At 43.5% G+C, this 20,914-nt stretch overlaps 1 protein-coding gene across 1 annotated transcript in view; it reads left to right on the top strand.

Annotated features, from left to right (window-relative positions):
* Window positions 1–20,914, top strand: part of LOC108801930 (parathyroid hormone/parathyroid hormone-related peptide receptor-like) — a 118,111-nt gene that overhangs the window by 73,757 nt on the left and 23,440 nt on the right. The window contains exon 5 of the mRNA XM_018573837.1: window positions 19,962–20,072. Within this exon, the coding sequence (XP_018429339.1) occupies window positions 19,962–20,072 (111 nt within the window). The remainder of the gene's footprint in view (window positions 1–19,961; window positions 20,073–20,914) is intronic.

Raw genomic sequence — 20,914 nt, 5'->3', positions numbered from 1 at the left:
TGTCTAATAAATTGTGACCTTTACACTGACAGATACTTGAACATCAATTCACAAATCTGATGTATATATAAATAAATATATTGTATTATTGGTATATGGATTTTATTTTACTGTGTGTATATGTATATATATAATTATTATTATCATTAATATTTCTTTTATATTCTGACAACGGCCGCTGTAAAAAAAAAAAACAGAAAGGGCACCTCCCTGAAATAAGGTTTTGCAGGTTGGGATGTCTGCGTTAGGAACGTATACGGATCAATCTATTGCTCTGAAAGAGAACCAATCAATGAAACAGTCATTTGTAAAATCCTCTATAAACACAGCGGCCAACACCCCTGTGAATCTCTGCCGCGGCTCCACGCAAGGTTTTCAGTTCTCAAGATGAAAGTCACCATTAAGTACTAAAATAGGGACATTTTTTGCACAGAGTAAGGAAGTATTGGAACCTTTTGTTAGTGAGGAGATTTCCCCTCACTTCCTGTCCAGATGACACCATAAAAGGTCAGAGGGATCCTACTGTGACCAGTTGTCACTGAAACAGGTGTACAATGCTCCTCTCTTTTTTCCGGTGACAACTTTAAACTTTTCGATTTCCTCTCACTTTCCGTTTGTCGAGGTCAACTTTGTACTTCGTGTTACAGAACTTCCCGTAAAGATTGGATTGGGTTTTGTTCTGGGCATTTGACAAATATTTGCGTGTGTAAAACCGTGCCTGGGTTTGTTCAGAATTGTCTATGGGAGTATTTTCTTTGGATAATTTGGAAACATCACAAACCATACGGTTTACCCCCTTTGGGAAAATAGCTACGTCTATCTTGGCTGCATTAGAGATATGGAGAGTAATCGTCTATCTGGACCTACAATATGGAGACTCATAATATTACCGACTCCCCACCAAGGAGGAGCATAAAGGGAGGTGGAGGTAATAGCTTCCCCCTCAATGCACTGCAACTAGATAGGTATTTGTTAGATTTTATTTCCCTTTCCCTTTTTCTCTTTCCTCTTTTCTCTTTTCTCTTTCCTCTTTTCTCTTTCCTCTTTCCTCTTTTCCCTTTCCTCTTTCCTCTTTTCCCTTTCCTCTTTCCTCTTTTCCCTTTCCTCTTTTCTCTTTTCTCTTTCCTCTTTCCTCTTTTCTCTTTCCTCTTTTTCCTTTTCTCTTTTTCCTTTCCTCTTTTCTCTTTTCCCTTTTCTCTTTCCTCTTTCCTGTTTTCCCTTTTCTCTTTTCCCTTTTCTCTTTTCTCTTTCCTCTTTTCTCTTTCCTCTTTCCTCTTTTCCCTTTTCTCTTTCCTCTTTCCCTTTTCTCTTTTCCCTTTTCTCTTTTCTCTTTTCTCTTTCCTCTTTTCTCTTTTCTCTTTCCTCTTTTCTCTTTCCTCTTTTCTCTTTTCCCTTTCCTCTTTTCTCTTTCCTCTTTTCTCTTTCCTCTTTTCCCTTTTCTCTTTCCTCTTTTCCCTTTCCTCTTTTTCCTTTTCTCTTTTCTCTTTTCCCTTTCCTCTTGTCTCTTTCCTCTTTTCTCTTTCCTCTTTTTCCTTTTCTCTTTTTCCTTTCCTCTTTTCTCTTTTCCCTTTTCTCTTTCCTCTTTTCTCTTTCCTCTTTTTCCTTTTATCTTTTTCCTTTCCTCTTTTCTCTTTTCCCTTTTCTCTTTCCTCTTTTCTCTTTTCTCCTTCCTCTTTTCCCTTTTCTCTTTCCTCTTTTCTCTTTCCTCTTTTCTCTTTTCCCTTTTCTCTTTCCTCTTTCCTCTTTTCCATTTCCTCTTTTCTCTTTCCTCTTTTCCCTTTCCTCTTTTCTCTTTTCTCTTTTCCATTTTCTCTTTTCTCTTTTCCCTTTCCTTTTTTTCTCTTTCCTCTTTTCTCTTTCCTCTTTTCCATTTTCTCTTTTCTCTTTCCTCTTTTCCATTTCCTCTTTTCTCTTTCCTCTTTTCTCTTTTCCCTTTTCTCTTTCCTCTTTTCCATTTCCTCTTTTCTCTTTCCTCTTTTCCCTTTCCTCTTTCCTCTTTTCCCTTTCCTCTTTTCTCTTTTCCCTTTCCTCTTTTCTCTTTTCTCTTTCCTCTTTTCCCTTTCCTCTTTCCTCTTTTCTCTTTCCTCTTTTTCCTTTTCTCTTTCCTCTTTTTCCTTTTCTCTTTCCTCTTTTTCCTTTCCTCTTTTCCCTTTTCCTTTTTCTCTTTCCTCTTTTCTCTTTCCTCTTTTCCCTTTCCTCTTTTCCCTTTTCTCTTTCCTCTTTTCTCTTTCCTCTTTTTCCTTTTATCTTTTTCCTTTCCTCTTTTCTCTTTTCCCTTTTCTCTTTCCTCTTTTCTCTTTTCTCCTTCCTCTTTTCCCTTTTCTCTTTCCTCTTTTCTCTTTCCTCTTTTCTCTTTTCCCTTTTCTCTTTCCTCTTTCCTCTTTTCAATTTCCTCTTTTCTCTTTCCTCTCTTCTCTTTTCCCTTTTCTCTTTCCTCTTTTCCATTTCCTCTTTTCTCTTTCCTCTTTTCCCTTTCCTCTTTTCTCTTTTCTCTTTTCCATTTTCTCTTTTCTCTTTTCCCTTTCCTTTTTTTCTCTTTCCTCTTTTCTCTTTCCTCTTTTCCATTTTCTCTTTTCTCTTTCCTCTTTTCCATTTCCTCTTTTCTCTTTCCTCTTTTCTCTTTTCCCTTTTCTCTTTCCTCTTTTCCATTTCCTCTTTTCTCTTTCCTCTTTTCCCTTTCCTCTTTCCTCTTTTCCCTTTCCTCTTTTCTCTTTTCCCTTTCCTCTTTTCTCTTTTCTCTTTCCTCTTTTCCCTTTCCTCTTTCCTCTTTTCTCTTTCCTCTTTTTCCTTTTCTCTTTCCTCTTTTTCCTTTTCTCTTTCCTCTTTTTCCTTTCCTCTTTTCCCTTTTCCTTTTTCTCTTTCCTCTTTTCTCTTTCCTCTTTTCCCTTTCCTCTTTTCCCTTTTCTCTTTCCTCTTTTCTCTTTCCTCTTTTCCCTTTCCTCTTTCCTCTTTCCTCTTTTGTCTTTTCTCTTTTCTCTTTCCTCTTTTCCCTTTTCCCTTCCCTCTTTTCTCTTTTCCCTTTCCTCTTTTCCCTTTCCTCTTTTCTCTTTTCCCTTTCCTCTTTTCTCTTTCCTCTTTTTCCTTTCCTCTTTTCCCTTTCCTATTTTCTCTTTCATCTTTCCTTTCTACTTTCCTCTTTTTCCTTTTTCTCTTTCCACTTTCCTCTTTTCTATTTCCATTTTCCTGTTTTCTTTTTTCTCTTTTTTCCCCACTTCCCTGTCTTTTTATGAATTGTCACCTTTTAAATATTCCATCCACCAAGTGATAACATTTCTCTCTGTCTCTCTCTCTCTCTCTTTTATTTCTTTTATCTACCTTTATATCCCTTTTTCTATCTCTGTATCTATCCTCACTTCTATCTGTTGATCCTCTTTCATTTCTGACCCTGGTGTAGGTGCACACATTACATTAATATAAAAACCTTGAAGTATGGGGCATGGTCGGTTCAGTGTCAGTTGGAGGATATAGAAAAGGTGGTGGGAGATTTCTACAAGTCACAGTTTACCAAAATGAAGGACATTACACAGGATCTTGGTGCAGAGTGATGCATTGTGCGCAGTACCATACCAACAAAATAAGCCCTTCACTTGCTGAAATACTGAGGAAAAAGTCCCAGTCTTTGGAAGAAGCAGACATGGTATGGAAAACATAGACAGGAGCCAGAACTAGCTCCATGAGGAAGAACATTGCTGACAGAAGGCCATTAAAACTGCCTAAAAAGAACAATTTTCCTTCTATCGACAGACGTTCTCATTGAAGAGAATCCCAGAATTCAGAAAATCCAACAACAATTCACATTATTAAAAAAGATTCCAAAATAACCATAATTTAGGAGACAGGAAGGGACTAACGTTCCTACGCTGAGCATCGTGTTCTTATGAAAAATGTAAACATCATATTGACGGGACGGCCATTATTCTTCTGGATGGTGGGATCCAGTAAAAGGTTTATCGTTATTCTGGGATGACAAAGATCTTGCTGTTGTAAGAATGGAATGAATTCATTGCTATGATGGGAGTTGCGGCGATACTTTATGATGGATTGGACTTCAGCTGTGGGGAAAACATCCACCAAGTTTATTGGATCCTCGTTAGCCGCGGTGGGCAGACGAGCCAGAATTTCATCCACATTAATATTTATAACTTCATCAGCAAAGAAAATCCTGAGAAGCAGAGAAATAATATTTTATGAGCGATGAAAAGGTCTCTCACTTATGTGTTTTATACTAATTGGGAAGGAAGAACGTGAGATAAAATGGTCTGAATGTTAATGGAGCTTTTCACTAAGACAATCAACTTCTCCTCAATCACTTTCTGTTGTTTATGAATCCTCTTCAAGGATCCTTCTCACTCTTTTTACTTGATTTAGAATGTGTCAGTATTCAAATGTCTAAGCTCTGCCTAACTCTCCTCTCCTGATATACTCTGCTCTGCTGGAGGACTCTGCTCCTTCCTCTATAACTCTCCTCTCCTGATATACTCTGCTGGAGGACTCTGCTCCTTCCTCTATAACTCTCCTCTCCTGATATACTCTGCTGGAGGACTCTGCTCCTTCCTCTATAACTCTCCTCTCCTGATATACTCTGCTGGAGGACTCTGCTCCTTCCTCTATAACTCTCCTCTCCTGATATACTCTGCTGGAGGACTCTGCTCCTTCCTCTATAACTCTCCTCTCCTGATATACTCTGCTGGAGGACTCTGCTCCTTCCTCTATAACTCTCCTCTCCTGATATACTCTGCTGGAGGACTCTGCTCCTTCCTCTATAACTCTCCTCTCCTGATATACTCTGCTGGAGGACTCTGCTCCTTCCTCTATAACTCTCCTCTCCTGATATACTCTGCTGGAGGACTCTGCTCCTTCCTCTATAACTCTCCTCTCCTGATATACTCTGCTGGAGGACTCTGCTCCTTCCTCTATAACTCTCCTCTCCTGATATACTCTGCTGGAGGACTCTGCTCCTTCCTCTATAACTCTCCTCTCCTGATATACTCTGCTGGAGGACTCTGCTCCTTCCTCTATAACTCTCCTCTCCTGATATACTCTGCTGGAGGACTCTGCTCCTTCCTCTATAACTCTCCTCTCCTGATATACTCTGCTGGAGGACTCTGCTCCTTCCTCTATAACTCTCCTCTCCTGATATACTCTGCTGGAGGACTCTGCTCCTTCCTCTATAACTCTCCTCTCCTGATATACTCTGCTGGAGGACTCTGCTCCTTCCTCTATAACTCTCCTCTCCTGATATACTCTGCTGGAGGACTCTGCTCCTTCCTCTATAACTCTCCTCTCCTGATATACTCTGCTGGAGGACTCTGCTCCTTCCTCTATAACTCTCCTCTCCTGATATACTCTGCTGGAGGACTCTGCTCCTTCCTCTATAACTCTCCTCTCCTGATATACTCTGCTGGAGGACTCTGCTCCTTCCTCTATAACTCTCCTCTCCTGATATACTCTGCTGGAGGACTCTGCTCCTTCCTCTATAACTCTCCTCTCCTGATATACTCTGCTGGAGGACTCTGCTCCTTCCTCTATAACTCTCCTCTCCTGATATACTCTGCTGGAGGACTCTGCTCCTTCCTCTATAACTCTCCTCTCCTGATATACTCTGCTGGAGGACTCTGCTCCTTCCTCTATAACTCTCCTCTCCTGAAATGTGAGAAAGGGAGGAAAGAAGGAAGTAAGAAAAGGAAAAGAGGAAGGCAGGAAGGAAGGAGAGAGGAAAAGGGAACAAGGCAGGGAAGAGCGAGAGAAAGGGAGGACGTTGTTTGCATAGCTGTAAGTCCTGTGCACCTTCCAGCACTCTCAGCCTTGTGATGTGACATTTTACCTGCCTGTGCACGTCTATGCAAATACAAAGAATGAATGTTCAATAAATTGTTTCCCTTCTTTCCATTTAAACCATCAGAGAGTCTTCCAATCTCCGCGAGGCAATCATCAATTAATTAAGACAAGGCGCCCTTATTGCTTAATCAATAAAAACATCAGAAGTTAAACTCACTCAGCACTAAATGATGTTGTAAAATATTATTTCCGGATCCTGTAAACATTTCACAGCAAGAATAATGAATGGGAATGCGCTCGCAATGACAGGGTGGCCGGCAGCGGTAATTACATTCACACAATAACGGCCTAAATAGATGTTTTCTTGTATTTTCTGGCTTCCAAAAAAAAACCATCCGTTGCACCTGATAGCCCAGAAACCTCTCATGTATCTACTGCGTCATGTCACAATGTTTCAGAGCAATGACCCTGGTTGGCAGGCAGGACTAAGGTTAATTCAGAACCTGCAGACAGGAAACAACATTTGTTTTGACAGCAGGTCATCTCGGCAGAGAGAGGAGGGCAGGGTGACTACGTCCGAAATTAAGATAAAGAGTCGCACAGCTTAAAACAAGTTGAGCACAACTACATATATGAGATTATCAGGTTATACAATAAGTGTTTTTGGGGGTGAATGACAAGTACCTTCTATTTGATGAATACTTGGAATTTTAGTGAATGGTTGTTCCTCACACCTCTCCATTATCAGAGTGGTCATCTAGTCTCTGTGCTCTCCAGGCCATATACCAGAGTGAGTAGAAGGAAAATGATATCAACAGAAGAGTGTGGACACCTGGCCATCATACCTATATGAGCTTGTTGGACATTCCACTCCAAAACTATGGTCATTAAAGGAGAACTATGGGGTCAGTGTTTTTCCCCATAGTTCTCCTTAGGGTAACGGGAGGACACAAACTAGCGTCCTCCCGTCACCCTAGGCTCAGTATATAGGGAGCTACAGCTCGCGGTATACTGAGACGCCGGAGCGGATCCCGACATCGACGTCGAGATCCGTCCAGCTGCGTGAGTGACAGCTGGCTCTGCCTATCTAGAGGCAGCGCCAGCTGTACCCGCCCCCTCCCTGTCCGTTCTGCCACTCAGCGCTGGCGGATTGGAGCGGGGAGGGGGGAATCCAGCCCCTCCCCTGTCACGGCAGAGAGCCGTGACAGGATCGAGAGGTGAGCGAACCTCCCGATCTACTGAGCCGACCTGTGACAGTCTCATTGTCACAGGTCGGCTAGAACTATGAGGTGAGTGGAAATCACTCATCTCATAGTTCTCCTTTAATATGGACTTTTTCCTCCTTTGTGGCTATAACAGCCTCCACTCTTCTGGGAAGGCTTTCCACCAGATTTTGGAGGGTGTCTGTTGATTTGTGACATCTGTGAGGTCAGGTACTGATGTTGGATGGGAAGACCTGGCTCACAATCAGCATTCCAATTCATCGCAGAGGTGTTCAGAGGTAGGGTTGAGGTCAGGGCTCTGTGCAGGACACACAGGTTCCTCAACACCAAATTCTTCAAACCATGTCTTTATGGAGCTGGCTTTGTAAATAGGGGACAGTCATGGTGTAAGAGAAAAGGGTCTTCACCAAACTGTAACCACAAGGTTGGAAGACCTCAATTGTCTACAATGTCTTTGTATGCTGTAGCAATAACAGGAGCCTTCACTGGAGACACCTAAACACAACCATTTGGGGGATGGTCAACCTATTTTTGCCCACATAGTATAAGCGCGCTCTCCTTATGATTTATAGAATAATGTAAGCCTATCCCTTTGTTCATTTTTGACAATCTAACAGGCTCACATTAAAGAAGAACTCTGGAAATGTAAAACACTTACCCTTGCAGTAGAGCTACCCCCGCATTGCAAGGGTTGGGTTCTCGTTTTTTTTCTTGGGAACTCAAATATAGAAAATTTACTCACCTGAAACTTGGTCTTGCCTGACTGCTAGACCAGTCCCAACAGCCTCTTCTGCCTCTAGGCTCTGGTGTTCTAAGAACCGCTGACCTCATCATATGTAATGCAGGTCTATCGACTTGCATTAGATGTGAGGATACTGAGGGACATTTCATACTCGTAGCAGAGGAGAAGATAGGTGAGTGCTGACTGCCATGGGACTGACCATCAGGTGAGTATGTCTGATTTTAGCCCCTTAGACAGAACCAGGTGTCACGTACCTGATGTGAGCCTGAGATGACAAGGAGGTGCTTCCCTTGCAGCACTGGTCCTAGCACCCCTGCGAGTGAGACAGAGGGTGGAGGGACTGAGTGAGGCATGGGTGCTGCTGGCTAGACATGCTGAAGACAGCAGAGCAGGTCACCAGGCAGTCAGCTGGAAAGATGCAGGATATCAGCAGGGTAGTGAAGCAGAGTCAGGGCTGAGCTGGGTGAGAAACTAGCAAGAGGCACGCTGCAGAATCGGAAGTTAGAAGCTGGGTCAGAACAAGGCGAGGTCAAGCTGTGCGGGAAAAGCGGTACCAAATCAGCAGGCCAGGGGCGGAGTAGTGGAAGAAGCCAAGGTCGGGGCCTGGTGGATAACAGCAGAGTCAGAGGTTCAAGCCGGGTTAGATACAGGAGCAATCAGGAATCAGAAACCAAACACTAGACACTATCTGAAGAACTCTCATCACGGCGTATGCGCCATGATGAGACATTGGCATGTGCACGGAAACCTGCGTGTGCAGCATTGCGCACATACACTTGCATCTTCGTCCGCACGACTACGCGCAATGTTGGCACCATACCGTCTCACATGTGCATGTGCAGCAGCTCTCACCTACGGTTTTCCCTGACACCAGCATCAGATCCTTCTTTGAATAAACTTTTTTCTTTCACGAATATAAGGAACTTTATATCTGGCGTTCCCTGTTCATATAAGAGCCATTGCATCAAAAGTGTTTTTCTCTTCTGAAATATATTGTTCTCTCTCTATCCTCCAGCCTCAGATATGCCGGGAGCTGATTTCAGATATTTTCCCTTCTGTGCGATGTTGAGAAAAAACATAATAGACTGAAGCATAAAAAGATACAATTATAAGACTGTCAGCACAGAATAGCAGGTAACAAACCCGCTCTATCCTTAAATAATACCAAAGACTAGAAATACATTGGGATCCAGTAGCTGGTTTTGACAAGTACAAGTACTTGTCAAAATTCCCTGTTTTTTTTTTCCGCCCTCACCCTGCAGCGCCCTCAGGCGGCCCCCTGACTCGCCTTGCGCTAGCGCCGGGCCTGCTGGTGGCAGATAGTCGCATAAAACAACTGGACTTGTTCTGTCATAATAAAGACGTTGTGTAGCTTCTCTAAGCCGCTTCTTTCCTTCTATTCCAATTTATCAGAATTGAGGAAGTGACTTGGAATAACTGTGAAACATCTCAGAACAAGTTAATTTCAATATAACAGAATTATTACTGGCCATACCTTGACCTGGAGAAATGAGAACATTCATTAGCACAAGGTAGGTGGCCTTGGAAGGAAGTGAATCCATGTGACCTAGCTGCCAATGAGCTCTCTGCTGTAATGAAAGTCTTCTGCAACTTATAAGCTTTGAAAGGATCATTCCCTATCCAGTTATAACATCAACAATGTAATTGGAATACATACTAGATATGATTCGGATGTTTCTTACTAGGAAAAAAAATCCCTTTTATGTAGTGAGCGCCGCCTTCCGTCTGCCCATCACTCCCAACAACTTCCTGGATTCCCAGTGCGCTTTGCGTCTCTTTCCCTGCTGCTTGATGTGATGCAATCTCTGTTTCTCAAGACTACATACCCCAGCATGCACTGCTGCCAGCAAGCAATGATAATGTTACCTTGTTCATGATTACGTATCCCACCATGCATCGCTTCAAGCAAGCAATGATAATGTTACATTGTTCAGACATTGAGTTGTAGTACAGAAGGCAGGCTCTATGAGAGTGGTGACCCCAGGAAGTGCATATCCACAGGACTGAATGAAATTGTGTCAGTGCATTGAGGAAGTCCATCCTATAGGCATCTTCAGGAGGGGCATCTTCCTGTCCTCACCTACTGGTTTGTTTCAGCTTCTCCTCTTATATTATTCTCCATAATATAGAATAATTCTAAGAGAGATGGTGCAAAGCCCTCATAATGGGCAGAGTGGGATTGAAGACCTGGGAACTCAGCCTGCAGACTTATATTTGCATAACTCCTCCCAACAGGATCATCCAATCATGGAGGCTGGTCTGCATGCAAATGCAGCTTGTCTAGAATGCCCACTCCTCCGATTTTGGCCAGAACGCACTGCCTTGCATTGCGGCCGGCTCACTTTTTAGTGGGGCAGGAGGGGGCGTAGCGGGCCATTCAAGTGAATGGCGCCGCACGGGACGCAAGGTGATGTGCGCTGCGATCAAAATAGTGCTTGCAGCATTTTGATCGCATCGGACCGGACCACAGGCACAATGTGTCCTGCGATCCCGTGCGGACGATCGCATTGCGGCCGGCAAAAAAGTGAGCCGGCTGCAATGCGATGCATTGCGTTCCGGCCAGAATCGGGCCGGAACGTACTGCATCTATTGTGAACGTACCCTGAGGAAGCTATGTACAGCACCCTGCTGGCCCTCCCACCAGCCATGACCTACCTGCATTGCATGGAGAGGCAACCCACTGATGACCTCAGCGGTTCTATAATAAAGTTTTTATATATAAATTGCATTTGCATGTTGATGATGGTGGAGGGAGGAAGCAGGGCAGGCAAAACATGGGCAGAATAAGCTTCAGCTTTAATAAGGAGTGCAGATTGTGCGATTTCTTTTAAATTAAAATTGACCTTGATTGCATTTTCCCGAGCTTATGAAACGACCCAATTTTACTGACCACTGAGCCGCGTCTCTCTTCCTCAGGTAAATATTTGGAATCAGATTTAAAGGTTATTAAACATTGTTCAGTAACACATTTTGCCTCTTCCCTAATAAACCTAGGAGAGAGTTCTTCCTATCTCCCCAGGCGAGCCGCGATCAATTCACACAAGGCGCCTTCATCGCTTGTTGAGTAAAAACATCAGAAGTTAAAGCAAATGAGGCTGTAAAACGTTTTTTTCCAGATGCTCTAAAACTTTCACAACACAAATAATGAATGTGAAGCCGCTTGTAGCGTCGGGCCAGTTGGCAGCGGCGGTTTCAATTTAACATCCCCGGCTTTCCGCAGGCGCTGGAGCGCCCGCAATAGATGTTTTATGGCGGAGTTGTGTACAGCCCGGATACCTCACACGTCCCCCCGCGTTATGTCATCATTTACGATTCACTGGTGGAGGGCTGATATTAAGGCCGAACCTCAGCCGAAACATTGTTATGTAAAGAATATATAAAATCAGGAATACAATGTAGTACAATGTAGCACCGTAAAGTCTTCTCTGAACAGAAGGTGATCACATGTCTCATTCCATCTCGTATCCCAAAAATAAGAGGGCTAGTCCTCATTTTAGGAGAGTGTGTGGAGCCATATAAAGCATTCCTTTATGCCCCATTGGCCAAATGTACATCCTGAACCTCTGGCGTATAGAGCTATTATTATTATTAATTTATTATACAAGATTTATATAGCCCCGTTTTGCACCCTGCTTTGCATTATAAATATAGCATGTAAATAAATATAATATACAAATAAAAAATAAATAAAATAAAAGTCTAATATTATAGAGCCATTTATTCCAAATTGCATACCACTGTTCCGGGCTTGTTGGCCATCATCAGGGCAGTGTATGAAAACCATGGCTTCTATGGAGTAGGGCTTGGAAACAAAAGAGACAGAAGAACCATACAGGTTATGGGAGAAAGGATTAAAGGCCTCCTTTTATTATCCACGCTGACTCAAAGCACCCCTATATAAGAAAGGTAAAGTAGAATGGTATAAAACACATGAATTTAGAGAAAACAAAAACCTTATTTATATTCTTATCTGAAAAAATATATATATATATCAAGCTGTAATGTATACGCCAAGCATCATAAGCCACTCCATATAATTTATTGAATATAGATATAATATATATTTGTAGTCAGAGCCCCACTGATTGGTACCTGTAACATGTAGACGATGACCCTACCTAACCTTGACCTGAGGTGTGCCACAGTCACTATGGTCAGTATGCAAATAAGGGGGCATACTCAGAGTAATTCTGATGGAATGGGTACGGGAGGGTGGGATGCCACGATCGTCCCGACGGGTAAGTGGGGGAACCAGAGGAGCTTAAATGTGCGGGGCTCCTCCCACAAATCCGGCCAATAATTGGCCTCAAACATATACTTCATATATATAATGTAAAGATATAAATAAATATAGAAAAAATATACATTTTATAATCATACCTTATACAAGCATTTGCATACCCCTTCCCCCCAGAGACCCTTTATTCCTACTCAATACATAAATCCAGCTATACAAGTACCATATCACTTGATCATGCATCATATAGGACAAAATGCTGGAAGATCACCTAAGATGGATAACATGGATTACCAGCAATGTTCAGATCCAAGCACTTGAGAAAGGTATTGCATGCAAGATACACATTATATCATTCATGGCATTGAACTTTTAAGTGCCCATTTCTTTTCAAGGTGTTTGGTTAAGCTTGTGTTCGTAAAAAGATAGCAAAAGACGAGTTATTCCAGTTGTAGATATATCACATAACAAAATGCATTGTATACCATATATATATATAGAGAGATACAAAGTAACATTGTTTATAAACATTGATCAGAGGGAGATAGAGAGATACAAAGTAACATTGTTTATAAGCATTGATCAGAGGGAGATAGAGAGATACAAAGTAACATTGTTTATAAGCATTGATCAGAGGGAGATAGAGAGATACAAAGTAACATTGTTTATAAGCATTGATCAGAGGGAGATAGAGAGATACAAAGTAACATTGTTTATAAGCATTGATCAGAGGGAGATAGAGAGATACAAAGTAACATTGTTTATAAGCATTGATCAGAGGGAGATAGAGAGATACAAAGTAACATTGTTTATAAGCATTGATCAGAGGGAGATAGAGAGATACAAAGTAACATTGTTTATAAGCATTGATCAGAGGGAGATAGAGAGATACAAAGTAACATTGTTTATAAGCATTGATCAGAGGGAGATAGAGAGATACAAAGTAACATTGTTTATAAGCATTGATCAGAGGGAGATAGAGAGATACAAAGTAACATTGTTTATAAGCATTGATCAGAGGGAGATAGAGAGATACAAAGTAACATTGTTTATAAGCATTGATCAGAGGGAGATAGAGAGATACAAAGTAACATTGTTTATAAGCATTGATCAGAGGGAGATAGAGAGATACAAAGTAACATTGTTTATAAGCATTGATCAGAGGGAGATAGAGAGATACAAAGTAACATTGTTTATAAGCATTGATCAGAGGGAGATAGAGAGATACAAAGTAACATTGTTTATAAGCATTGATCAGAGGGAGATAGAGAGATACAAAGTAACATTGTTTATAAGCATTGATCAGAGGGAGATAGAGAGATACAAAGTAACATTGTTTATAAGCATTGATCAGAGGGAGATAGAGAGATACAAAGTAACATTGTTGTAACCTTAGTATAGTTAGCCTTAAAAAAATAGAAGAAAAATGCAGACGCCATGTTACATGCAATATATTACATTTGTGTTCTTAGTTTTAAATATACATTAAACATTACAGTTTATCCACACCAACTTTATTGAAGCCACGTTCCCTTCACTGCATTTTTCAAAAATAAATGTATCAACACTATTTAATTCATATATATATATTAAAGACTATACATCGCCCGTAACTGGGCCATTTAAGGAGAGATAAATAGTTTTTCATGAAAACCATTGTCCCTGTAATGTATCATATTCTAGATGAATTGCAGTATACATCAACGGTTCCCACTAAGCTGCCTCCATGACACCGCTAATGGCCAATTCATCCCACACAACAGTTTTCACAATAAACGCAAGCAGGAAACCTCCCAAACAATCTGCCGCAATTTCAGTTCACTTACGGGGAAGGCTGAGCGGCCGGGGCTGCAGATTAATTTTCTAATCTACCTGATCGTGAACGAGCTGCCGATATTTTTCATTTCTGAGATGTCTCAGTTCCGCACATAACACGTTTACATTTTTAGTTTTTTCCTAACGTATTATGTTTAGTTTTTCAGGAGAGACGGGCTTTATGTCGAACACTCTAATATTTCATTGGACCGCCTTTAGCTTTGATTACGGCATATATTCTCTGCGGCATTGTTTCCATAAGCTTATACAATGTCACAACATTTATTTCCGTCCAGAGTTGCATTCATTTTTCACCAAGATCTTGTAGTGGTGGTGGGAGAGTCGGAGCACTGCGTAAAGTCTTCTCCGGCACATTCCACAGATTCTCCATGGGGTTAAGGTCTGCACTCTGTGGTGGCCAATCCATGTGTGACAATTATTATTATTATACGGGATTTATATAGTGCCAACAGTTTGCGCAGCGCTTTACAATGTAAGGAAGGCATTACAATTACAATACAATTCAAGACAAGAAGGTAAGGAGGGCCCTGCCCCTGAGGGCTTGCAGTATTAAAAGGAGGTGGAAGTGATACCAGAGGAGGGAGCTGTGTGGGGATGAATTGTTTGAGAAAGTGATAGTTCAGTGTTTAGGTTGAGGTGGGATCGGCTTCCCTGAAGATATGAGTCTTAAGGGATCGCCTAAAGGCAGTCAGAGTGGGAGATAGACGGACTGGTTGGGGTAGAGAGTTCCAGAGGATGGGAGAGGCTCTAGTGAAGTCCTGGAGGCGAGCATGGGAGGAGTTGATGAGGGAGCTGGAAAGTAGAAGGTCATTTGAAGAGCGGAGGGGACGGTTAGGGTGATACTTTAAGAAAAGGTTGGGGATATAGCCGGGGGCGGAGTTGTGGATGGCTTTGTAAGTGGTTGTTACAATGATGTTTCATGCCTTCACAATTTGAGCCCGATGAATCCTGGCATTGCCATCTTACAATATGCCCAATGTCCCATCAGGGAAGAAAATATCCATTGATGGAAAAAACCTGGTCACCAGTATATTCAAGGAGGCTGACCTCATTTTTTTGGGGACGCAATGTTTCTAAATCTATACCTGGCAAACTGGAGCCACCCCAGATCATGACCTCCTCCATGGGCTTGGACGGTAGGCTGTAGCAATGATGGGCGCATGACTTCATGTGTCTCTCTTCTTACCCTGATGACCCATCACTCTGGAACAAGGTATCTGGACACATCAGACCACATGACCCTTTTTCCATTGCTCTGGAGTCCAATCTTTATGCTCCCGAGCAAATTGAAGCCTTTTAGATTTACCGATTAGTGTTTTTCGTAAGGCTACACAGCTGTTTAGTCCCATTTCCTGTCGTTCTTTTTGCATTGTGCGCGTGGAAATGCTTTTACAAAGCCGTGAGTTCTACTGTTGATTTTTTACGATTTGATTTCACCAAAAGTGATCTCCGACAGAGCTGTAGCAAGCTATTTTTGCACCTGAGGCAAGAACAGAAAATTGTGCCCCCCCAACCGACGTGTGATGTCACCCAACGCCATGCACGCACCACATCATGTGCCCTGCCTCCAGGATGGTGGCACGCACGCGCAGAATGTGCTGCGGCGAAATCCAATAAAGCATAACAATGTGTTTCGTTTGACGAAACTAATGAAAACATGAGAGTAAAATATTTACTATCATCCAGTTATCAATGGGTAGAAGCCTCTATAGTGAGTGCTTCCACCCATTGAGAAACTCATGAATGAACAGGAAGTGATGTAAAGCACTTCCTGTTCATTCATAACTGGGGACACATAGTACTCTGTGTCCTCAGTTATTTATAAACACTGAGGTGATCAACTGATCACTCCAGTGTTTGCTCTGCACAGGGGATCGGTAAATATGACAGATCTTTACCAATCCTCCGCTCTGCCACCCTGAGCGCTGAAGCCGGCGGAGGAGGGAGCGCTGTCACTTCAGGATGGCCAAGCGATGAGGAAAAAGAGAGCCACCGGCTGTCAGGTCCTGGCTGAGTGGCCCTCTTTCTCCTCACTGCTTGGCCTTCCCAGATGACAGCTCCCTCATCCCCCCCACCCCCTGCCGGCTGTAGCGCTCTATTTCTCATCAGATCCCCACTGCCTCTGCCTATACAGGTGGGGGAGAGCAGCGGGGATCTGAGGAGAAGCTGAAGGAGCCTGTGCCACCCCTCTTCTCCCTGCCGAGCCGTGGCTGTGTTGGCCGCCTGGCACCCCTGTTACCATGGCGCCCTGTACTTGCCATGGCAACCGGGGCCCAGCCAGCCGGCCCTGACTGCGCCCCCTTTCAGCTGCCTCTCACTCGCCTCATGGTAGCTACGGCACAAATCTCCAATCACAATCATTCAAGTTTTTTTTTCAATGATGATGGTTCACCGCTATCCTTCCAGGTTTTAATAATGCGTTGCACAGTTCTTAGCCAATTTTAGTACTTTCAGCAATCTCCTTAGGTGTTTCTTTCCTTGATGCAGGCCAATGATTTGACCCTTCTGAAACAGAGTTGCATCTGTTCCATGACCACAGGTCCTCTGATGCTGGTTGTTTAAGACATTAGAAGCTCCTCACTGCATGTCAGGTGCGTCTGCGGGCAAGCAGCACGGAGGGAACCCGCTGGCAGGAAGTAGCTTGAAAAAGTCCGAAGGCAAATTAACAAGGGGCAGTCCAGTGCAATCCGAGGTCGAGGCAGGCAGCAAAGGGTCAGATGCGACAGTCGGTCCAAGGTCGGTACATGGGAAGTCAGCAGAGGGTTCAGGAAACTGGCAGCAAGGCACATAGGAGGGGAGCTTCGTATGTCACACCAGGAGGTGGAATAACTCAGCAATAAGCCAGAGGTCTGGCCCAGTTCTTATAGCCAGGGGGTGTGAGTCTGCCCCCTGGTCACCTAGGCAACCAGGAAGCTTCCTTCCCCGAGAGCCAATGGCAGGCGAGAGGCGGTGTGTGTGGGCTCGGAAACCTCCCCCGCCAAGGCCCACACCTGAGGCGTAAACAGGAGCATGGGCGCTATGCACACGTTCCCGGGATGCGTGCGCAGGCTTTGTACCGCGCACCCGCTCGCGCATGCGCAGTGGCCGTTGGAGCGCTCGTGGTAATGACAGGCCGAAGGGAGGCCTGCACCCTACGCCGTACCCTCTGACCCCGTGGGGAGGTGACGCCCCCGGCATCCTGACACTGCATTAGTTCGGGTTAAATAACTTGTTTGCAGATGAAACGTATTAATCACTGCAGTCATTATTCAGTGGAAGGCTCGCGCCTATTTGCCTTTCTTAGGTCAGATGATGACTGGAACCTGCAGAAGCCGCTGATTCCCGATGTTGTTTAAATGCTGGGATCAATAGCTGCTGCCTCTGAGCTGTGTTAAAACAGCACCTTATACCCGAGTGATTAAAGCCCATTTTCCCTTTTAAAAAACACCACAAAACACCCTAAATTCTCCTTCCCCGTTGGCTCCAATACATTTCACCAAAAGGGCCGAATTCCAACGAAATCTCTCCATTCCCAACAAAAAAAAAATGACTCATCCCCAATCCAGACTAGAAGTTGGGGAAGAGCCGGCAGTAAACACCATGTAGGAAGCGAAAATCTTCTCCACGCTGTTTAAAACTAAAGTAAAACATGTTGGGTGGTCTTTTTGGATGCGTGTGCCCATGTTGCGCCTCGACCAACGCCCCCAGCCCTTCCCCCATCGCATTACATGGGTTTATTCCTATAGTCACAGCAGGGGCTGCAAAGTCATAATTAGGTCACGTTAGGTACAAGCTGCAAAGCAATCAAATCAAATCTAGGTCATTATATCGGCCGCTCGATCTCGTGGATGAGGAAATGAATTCGGCAGCCCCGGCCGCTCGCTCGGCCTTTTCCTATAAATGAGCAGAAATTGTGGCAGATTGTTTGAGAGGTTTCCTGCTTGCGTTTATTATTGTAACTGCTGTGCGGGGTGAATTGGCCATTAGCGGTGTCATTCCTGGAGGTAGCTTAGCGGGAGACACTAATGTGTATTGTAGTTCATGTAGTTCATATGATACAATACAGGGCTGATGGTCCTTATAAAGAACTACTTGTCCCTCCTTGATCAGCTCGGTTAAGGGCAATGCAGAGTCTATAACAATGTGGTGTAGAGAAATGAAAGTAGAGAATGTAGCATTGAGAAGGAGAGTATAGAGATTTATAAATAATAGAGGTCAGATCATCGGTAGTCCAGGATAAGGGCCCATTGGCAGTGGCATCACAAGGGGGGTGCGGCCCACACCGGGTGACGCCAAAATGACTGACAGCCGTTTTGGTTTTACCCACCAGCTGCACGATAGAGGGAGGGGACCCAGAGGGTATACCTTTCACCCCCCGGGTAAATGTCCCCTCCTCTCTTTGGCAGCGTCCATCACCAAGATGGCCACTGGCAGATTAGTGCATGTGACGTCATTACACATGACGTCCCAGCGGGTGACACCCGATGTATGCCTGGGGACCCCCCTGCCCATTGGTGAGCCGGTCCCTCCCTTTAGAAAGAACTCTCCCTATATTTCTATGGGCACTCCACTAGGGAGTCAGTGACACCATAATGGGGGACTCACCGCTCCAGCAATAGTATATGAAGAACTAATCCAGGAGGTTTTATTTACAATATTGCTCCAGCTATCATTTCGGGACTTTTCATATGATTATGAAGGTGACACGAGAAATACATAAAATACTTTAAGTGACATGTTTGGGAGAGGCCTTAAAGCTGTACGTGGCATTACAGAATGGCACAATGTTCATGGACAGGCTCAGCCATACTTTACTGTGACAGTGTGTATTCGACTGTCGATTTTTTTAGCTCCTCTAAAGGTGCCCATACACCTTACGATTATCGAACGATTGTCGTATGCGATCGACTTTTCGTCCGATAATCGTATGTGTGCATTGCAGTGTCCGACCGACAATACTGTACAATCGTACGACTTTTGACGGTCAAGCGTGTTTGAAAACTTTGCTAGATCGTACGATTGTCATAAGGTTGCTGGCGTTTCCGTCCGTCAAAAGTCGCACGATGTACACTGAGCTTGCGCTAACGAAACTACGGCAAATCAATTACCGCATTTCGTCCAGGTGCTTTTAGTTAATTACGGGTAAATTAGTCTTGCGATCATCGGAGCAGGATGGGGCTGCCGTACGAAAATCGTACGACTGTTCGATCATCGGACGAAATGTTTCGTCCGATAATCGTAAGGTGTATGGGCACCTTTACATACAGTAGAACTCCAATCTGATCATTTTGTAGGTAGTTTTAGCTGCAACAGATGCTTTTTTAATTAATCAAGCATTATAGGCCTGCTATGACGTGTAGCTAGAAATTGGCCAGAGGTTTGATGATACCATCCCTGTTCTCATTGATTGCTACAATGTACTGCTCCTGGAAAACTCTCTTAAACTCTCAGATTCAACTATGCAGAAATTGGCCAGCAGCAGAACAGTTTTATCCCTAAAAATGTTATTGATGTATGTAGTATGCCCTGTCTTTCCTTCGCATTTGCTGAGCTGTCAGAATGACAGCCTGGAGTTGCTGAGTTGCTGTGTAAGCTGCTTTTTAAAAAAAAGAACCAACTGACACAGTGTTTATAAACATTGATCAGAGGGAGATAGAGAGATACAAAGTAACATTGTTTATAAACATTGATCAGAGGGAGATAGAGAGATACAAAGTAACATTGTTTATATATATTGATCAGAGGAAGAGATAGAGAGATACAAAGTAACATTGTTTATAAACATTGATCAGAGGAAGAGATAGAGAGATACAAAGTAACATTGTTTATTTTTTAATCGATTCTGCTTCATGCGGATCATGTTTTTTTAAATTTATTTAAAATTCATATAGAGTCCAAAATATCAATAAAAAAATCAATGTGACATTAAAGCATGAGCCTTGTGGTGTATGTCCCTAGGTGTGCTCTATATTCTGTTTGCAGCGCCCCCTGATGGTTCGGAAGCAGTATATAATATATGATCCTAAAATACAGAGCAGCAAGCAAACCCCCAAAAGTGTGTCAGAAAGCACATGTATGTGTTCATGTTATCTATGTGCTCCCCCAATCTCTGATCTCACCCTTGTTTCCTTCCTCTTCCCTGCAGATGGAGGTTGTCGGTCAGAATGGGACGGGATTCTGTGTTGGCCGGAAGGGGAGCTGGGGAGTTTCGTGTCCACGCCTTGCCCCAAATATATCTACGACTTCAACCACAAAGGTAACATACAGTGCCATGGAGGCATGTGAAGCAATGGCAGAAACTTGTCGTTATTACAGTCATGTGACATGTGCAATGTAATATTTTTTCAAGGCAATCCTTAAAAATGGTTGCCATTGATCTATGTAATGTACAGCACAGTTACATAGTCCTGACTGCTGCACTCTTTTTGCTGTGCTGTACATTACATACTCCTGGCTGCTGCTCTTTAGAGGCTGTGCTGCACATAACACTCTTTTAACAACTTCACTCTGTACACAGTGCTGTATATTACATTATTATTATTATAATACGGGATTTATATAGCGCCAACAGTTTGCGCAGCGCTTTACAATATAAGGAAGACATTACAGTCACAATACAATTTAAGACCAGATGGTGAGGAGGACCCTGCCCCTGAGGGCTTACAATCTAAAAGGGAGGGGCAAGTGATACATGAGGAGGTAGCTGTGTGGGGATGAATTGTTTGAGAATGTGATGGTTGAGAGGTCAGGTTGAGGTGGGATCGGCTTCCCTGAAGAGATGAGTCTTAAGGGATCGCCTAAAGGCAGTCAGTGTGGGAGATAGACGGACAGGTTGGGGTAGAGAGTTCCATAGAATGGGAGACACTCTAGTGAAGTCCTGGAGGTGAGCATGGGAGGAGTTGATGACGGAGCCGGAAAGCAGGAGGTCTTGTGAAGAGCGGAGGGGACGGGTAGGGTGATACTTTGAGACAAGGTTGGAGCTATAGCTGGGGGCGGAGTTGTGGATGGCTTTGTACGCGGTTGTTAATATTTAGAATTTTATCCTTTGGGCTATAGGAAGCCAGTGCAGGGATTGGCAGAGGGTGGTGGGGGATGGAG

Source organism: Nanorana parkeri, unplaced genomic scaffold, assembly GCF_000935625.1.
Source record: "Nanorana parkeri isolate BGI_ZX_2015 unplaced genomic scaffold, ASM93562v1 scaffold2563, whole genome shotgun sequence".
Lineage (NCBI taxonomy): Eukaryota > Metazoa > Chordata > Amphibia > Anura > Dicroglossidae > Nanorana > Nanorana parkeri.
The sequence above is the reverse complement of the archived record's forward strand: the minus strand, read 5'-3'. Positions and strand labels throughout refer to the sequence as shown.